The following is a 6,000-nucleotide window of genomic DNA, read 5'->3' as shown; positions in this document are numbered from 1 at the left end:
CTAATAATGCCCATTAAGCGCAACTTTCTTATTTATTTCTTAAACTTTTAACATTTCTAGAATGGATTGATTTTCTCTTCCCCCCAAGGTAAGAAAGGACAAGACTGCCATCTTTAGGGCAGCTTCTTTAAACTAGCAATCACTAGAATTAATCCTGATCTGCCACCAGTAAATCAGGTCATGTTGTCACTGAAAAAGTTCTGGCTTTGCATATTTCTGCTTTAAGTCTTTCTTTTTCCAAATCTGATCTTTGGGGTACACTGAGAACATACTGTATTTGATTATCCAGTATTTTTAGGTTCAGAAACAAGTGATTTTTTTTTTTTTTTATCATCCTTCATTATTTATAATGAAGAAACAAAAGTTTCCCAGGTTGAATCTTGAAAGAATCAATCTCACAAGAGTAATACCAATTGCCCCATTTTATTTTCATTGTCATTGGATAACTACATGAATTCAGTGAATTTAGCTCTTAGTGAAAATCCTGATAACTGACAAACAATCCATCAAGATTTTAATTTCTAGACAGTAGGATACCACTTCTGAAGTGTTTGAAGACAAAGAAAAGTACCTGTAGCACCCTCCAGACTCACTTTGTAAAACTGAACTAAACGATCGATTGCTGATGACTGACACAATGTGACTTCTAATGCAAACATTTGTTTTGAATGTGCAGCTATAATTCCAGTTCCCAATATTTCATAACTATAAAATTCTATAATTAAAGATTTCAAAAAGTACAAAGTTACATTAATCTGATCTTAACATAGGCCTAATCCACTTTATTGGATTTTGATGTGATCTCTATAGATGACAGGTAAAGTTTACTTCTGAAGCCATTCATTTAGATTTGTATAATATAAATCCATTCTTCTCTGGTATAAAAACATGGAGGAAGAGATTTGCTATCTTCTCCCCACCCAAGCAATCAGTATAAAAATGGGAAGGTTTTTTTTTTTTTTTTTTTTTTTCCCTTAAGAATATTCTTGCCATACTCTGAAAGCTTAATGGTAGTTTATTGCCTTTTAGTGAATTGATTGACATAAAGTGAGAGGGAAAAAAGGACTCCACAGTTTTACTAAACTTTCTTTTTAGTCTCCTTAACTTCATTTTGATATATTGATTTGTTAGATTATTTATAGTATACTTAATTGTCAGATCCAAAGGGCTGGTTAGCCTTCAAGCTCTTTGTCTTGGACTCGGCCAGAGTGAAAATTCTCTACCTTAATTAGAAAAAGAAAGTTTTCAAAGAAGTTCAGGCAGTGCTTTTAAACGGAGTCCTTTATGCCCTACATGGTTTTTCATGCCTTCTTATAGGACCTGCTTTGATTACTTAGTGAAGCAGCCAAGGCCAATTCAAAGGTTACATGGACATTTTTTCATGGGTGTGTGGAGAGGAAGAATACGTCTTAAGAAAGAAAGAAATGCAACTCTATCTGACGTTTCACACCCTTCTTAAAGTCTATCAAAGCAGCCATTATTTTGAGCACCTCCAGTTCAATAGAGTTTGAGAGCACCAAAATATTAACAGTATGGTTTCCTGACACCCTTGTTTATTTCAGCAATGAGTATTAGTGAGTACAAAGCCATGAGCGGAAAAGTGTTACTTTTGTTAGAACAAAAGCACACTTTTCTTTTGGGGAAATAGGAACAACTGAATGAAGATCAACATGAATGTGAGTTCTTGGAAGTATTTTTTAATGAAAACCTCTGCTAATATGGTTTTTTTTCCCACCTAATTTTTAATCCCTCTGAGTTGTTTATTCTCTGGAAATGACGAGCTTTCCTTTTCACCTGCCTTGTTTTCTAAGCAGGACAAGTTATATGTTGTAGCTTAAGTGAAGGCTTCAATTTCCAGAAATGTTCTGTGTCCGTAGGCGCATACGGAAGCAACAGTGAACATACACAATGATCAGTTAGCAGGGGGGCATATTGGGGACCAAAGAATGCCACAAGAAAAAAGAACAAAAGCAGGTCATGATGCTAAGAAAGAAGCCATACTGCACACTTCACACTGCTCATCAGCTCTTCCCCGCACAAACTGATGCTACTGTACCTTTACTAGGTGTTGAAAGATTTTGCCTCAAAGCTTTAAAGATTCAACTGTAACAAATTGCCTCGAGAACTACAGGCCTAAATCAGCCCCACCAGCAAAATCAAGCTGCTCCCCCATTGAAGCTTGCATTCCGTTTTTCTGCTCTTGGGGCCTGAAGCCCCTGCAAAAGATAGGGGAAAAGTCTATGCAAAAATCTTAAAGGAACCTGCTCTTTACGAATAGGACCTAAATCAAATACAGGTGAAGGCATCTTCAGTGTGCATCTGGAAGACACTATTGTGGCTTGCTCAGGCGTTTTTATATCCTTTTTTCCCCCTTTTTTCCCCCCCTTTGGAATACATTATGTAACAGGTCCAGGACCATGACTACACCGTAAATATGTGAGATAGGAAGAATTTTCCACTTAGCTGGGATAGACTAACCTACTTTAACCATATTCTTAGTTGAGTAGAATAGAGGTTCTCCTGCTTTTCAAAGAATTAAAAATTAAGCAACTGGCAAACTTGATTTCAATGGGCAAATAGGCACTACTTTTCTGTGGAATCCTTTCAGACCGAGTTAAGTTTTTAATCTAGTTTTAAATTAACAAAGTTCATATGGTCCCAGTAAGACTTTTAACATAGAACTCAAGGCCCCTGCTTCTCACACCCACCTGCCGGCTGCAGCGCTCTCTCACTGCAGCCACAGAACCCTGTGCCAGACAATGGCTGGGCTCCCAAAAGGCTCCGACCATCACATGGCCCGAGTCAGGCTGTTTCCATGGAAATGGGCATCTATCCTCTGGGAATATCTCTCGGGCTCTCAAGAGCTTGTGGTGCTTTCCACATGTTCCTGGGAAACATGGACAGAGCCGGGTAAGGTGTTCGCTTGGTGCTTTACTAGACACCACCCATCAAGTGTCTGACTCCTACAGGACAGGCTTGTGTCTGAATTGCAGTCTGAGTTCCTTCCCACAAAGGCAATATGTTACAAAGTTTGATACCTCAAGGCCATCGATGGGACGTTATAATTATCTACTTAATTGTCTACTTAGTAATTCTAGTCAAGCATTAAGGAGTTCATCATCTGAGTGTCCGATGGCATCTGGATTCGAAAGGGGATCCAGGTCTGCAAACAGGTTAAACCAGGCAGACATATCTTGGTTATTACCACCTTCTGGAGCTGTGAGCAAAAAAGGGAAGAAAAGGGACGTTAAAGACGAGTGGTTTAATATCTTGGTATAATCTTATTTTGATAGAGCTTTAAAACAAATATTTTAAAGAAATTTGTACACAAGAAATTATGAATTATATCAATGATCAAATGTGTATATTTTTGAGTTTTGTTTTTCTTGTTTTAAAACAATAGAGTGTAGACGGCACTTCTCACAGAAGAATATAGTTGTCAATTTTAGTCCAGAAGGATTCTCAAAGATTTTTCACATAGGCGTGCTGAGTACTCACACAGGCCTGGCAGAGATACAGTATGGTTTTCTGTCCACAGGTGACAGAGGGTGGCAGAGTGAGGATACACTGTGAGGTAAGGAATGAGTCCAGACCCCCAGGGATAGTGAGCTTGCCAGTCCCACACACAGACCTGGGGAGCAGCTGGAGGCAAAGAAGGACTCCACAAATTTGGTAGCTTTTGAGAGAGGAAGACAGGAAAGGCCTTGTTTTTTAAATTTCAGAACCAGAACAACAATCTGAGGGTAAAAAATAAAGGAGACAGTTGGGCGGCAAGGTAAAACAGGTCCTGGGCTTAAAAAACAATCTTTCTCTAAGCCCTACTATTTTAGGGGAAAGAAAGGGAGGAAAGTGACCCGTGAGCAGAAGAGTCTGAGACCAACAAGGGTTCCCAGGACTTGTGAAAACCGCGAGGGGCAGGAGAGACCCCTTCTGGGGCCCATCTGAGATTACTCAGAAGGGAGGCAACTTGGGCTAAAGGAGAGTGAATGGAGGATAGGACTACTGCATCGTGGTTGGGGATAAAGGGAGAGACGCTAGAAATACTTCTGGGTTCTTTTATTTGCGCCAAGAAGGCTGGGGTGTGGGGGAGTAGTAGAAGGACAAGCCTAAGAACAAATCTAAAAAGCAGCTAGAGACACTTTGTATTTCATAGAAGGCCTCTGGGTTATACTTAAACAACTGCTGGAAACCATAAGAAATTGCAAAAATGGGTATAAAAATCAAATGAGACAAAAGTCCAAAGTTTCTATTAGGAGGTGGCAATTTCCTAGGTAGGTTTGTGCTTGCATGATACCACATTGCAAAGATACTTGGGTAAAATTCAAGATTAAGGCTAATATCTATATCTAAATGAATGGCAAAAAATATATTTATAAATAGTTTTTAACAGACAACTTATTTACAGAAATCAGGAAAATGTTTAAGATATGTAAAAAGCAAGACATAAAATGTCTCCTTAGAGGACTTTGTTATGTCTTTGAACATTTAGGCACAACTCAGTGCCAACTCCAAACCTATTTAAAATTCTAAAACTATCTTGTTTTATTAGTTCATACCTCTTTTTATTGGAGCAACGTGTGTCTTGACTGGAAATTGATAAGGATCAATATAGACCATAAAAGTGGGTTACTTTAAGAGACAAATACATCTTGTCTACACTACTATGTATTTTTATGAAATATAAACTTGTCAAGTCAGCTGTAGGACCCCCCAGCAGTTAGAGAATCACTATTCTGATATTTTTGAAGCCCTACAATCTTGAAACATGACAACAATTTTGAGGTTTTATATAATTTGAATGGTACTCAAAATTTAGCAGCTGTCCTATTTATGGGCAACATGTTGGGTATTGGTCACAAACCTGATTTTTAGTGGCTGAGATACAAACCAGTAAAGTGAGAGAAAGGAGCTCAATCTCCTCAATTTAAATTTTTACTATGACCACCAATATATACACCTTTCCTTCCTCAACAATCTCCCTTTTATTCAGCAAGGCATTCTATCAATTATGTAGAAAACCCTACGCCACTGATATTCCTGAAAAATATTTGAGTTCTATTCATTCTTTTTTGTGAGAATAAAAGACAACTTACATATTGGTGATTTCTTTGGTTTACTCTGTGAAGGCACAGGCTGGTTATCAGAATCTGTGTATGAAAGAGAAAATACTGATTTCCTCTGAGAGGTCCAGCCTTAAAGAAAAATTAATGAATTGTGAGACACACACAAAAATAATGTCACTGAAAAAGGAAACAAGGTTTCAAATCCCCTAAGACTTTTCCCCCAAAAGTACAATATTTCAATTGGGCAGCTAGGTGGTATGGTGGACAGAGAGCTGGGCCTAGAGTCAGGACGACTCATCTTCCTAAGGTTCAAATCCAGCCTCTGGCATTTACTATCTGTGTGACCCTGGGCCATTCACTTTAACTCTGTTTACCTTAGTTACCTCATCTATCAAATGGACAGAGAAGGAAATGGCAAATCACTCTAGTATCTTTGCCAAGAAAACCCTACATGGGGCCATGAAGAGTCGCGCATGACTGAATTGGATGGACAAAACCAGGAAATTTCTCCAGTCCACAGTGCGTGAACTTCTATTTAATGCATATTAATATATATTGTATATGTATATAATATATATAATGCATATAATGTATAAGCTCTTCCAGCTCTGCCACAGTTTGATGTACATGACTGTGTGAATCTTGATTTTCACATCTATAAAATAAGGTTATCTCGGCAAAGCTGAGAGAAGACAGAAATAATAATAATCTGTATTAAGAAGTGACTTTAACTGGCAATAACTTTTCTAAATTCAGCTTAATGCAGTAGCACCAGGCAGTGAATTACTCTTCCCAGGACAGTATTATAGAAAGAATCCTAACCTTGGCCAGTGATGAATAGGTTTGGAGTCCTAATTCTGCACACGCAGATGGTCTTGGGAAAGGCATTTGTCTTTTCTGAATTTGAGGTTTGACTGCATATTTTCTAAGGTATCTT

General features: G+C 38.2%; 1 protein-coding gene across 2 annotated transcripts in view; it reads right to left on the bottom strand.

Moving 5' to 3' along the window:
• Positions 1-1,675: 1,675 nt before the first annotated feature.
• Positions 1,676-6,000, bottom strand: part of ICA1L (islet cell autoantigen 1 like) — a 79,156-nt gene continuing 74,831 nt past the window's right edge. Inside the window, exons 12-13 of one of the 2 annotated variants that reach the window (XM_074299014.1) lie at positions 5,094-5,192; positions 1,676-3,217 (exon numbers count right to left, since the gene is read on the bottom strand). In XM_074299014.1, the coding sequence (XP_074155115.1) occupies positions 3,099-3,217; positions 5,094-5,192 (218 nt within the window). In that variant the 3' untranslated portion in view covers positions 1,676-3,098. The remainder of the gene's footprint in view (positions 3,218-5,093; positions 5,193-6,000) is intronic. The other variant, XM_074299015.1, reaches the window with a different exon arrangement.

The sequence above is a fragment of the Sminthopsis crassicaudata genome, chromosome 3 (assembly GCF_048593235.1).
Source record: "Sminthopsis crassicaudata isolate SCR6 chromosome 3, ASM4859323v1, whole genome shotgun sequence".
In the NCBI taxonomy this organism is placed as follows: Eukaryota; Metazoa; Chordata; class Mammalia; order Dasyuromorphia; family Dasyuridae; genus Sminthopsis; species Sminthopsis crassicaudata.
This window is presented reverse-complemented; position numbering and strand designations above follow the sequence as displayed.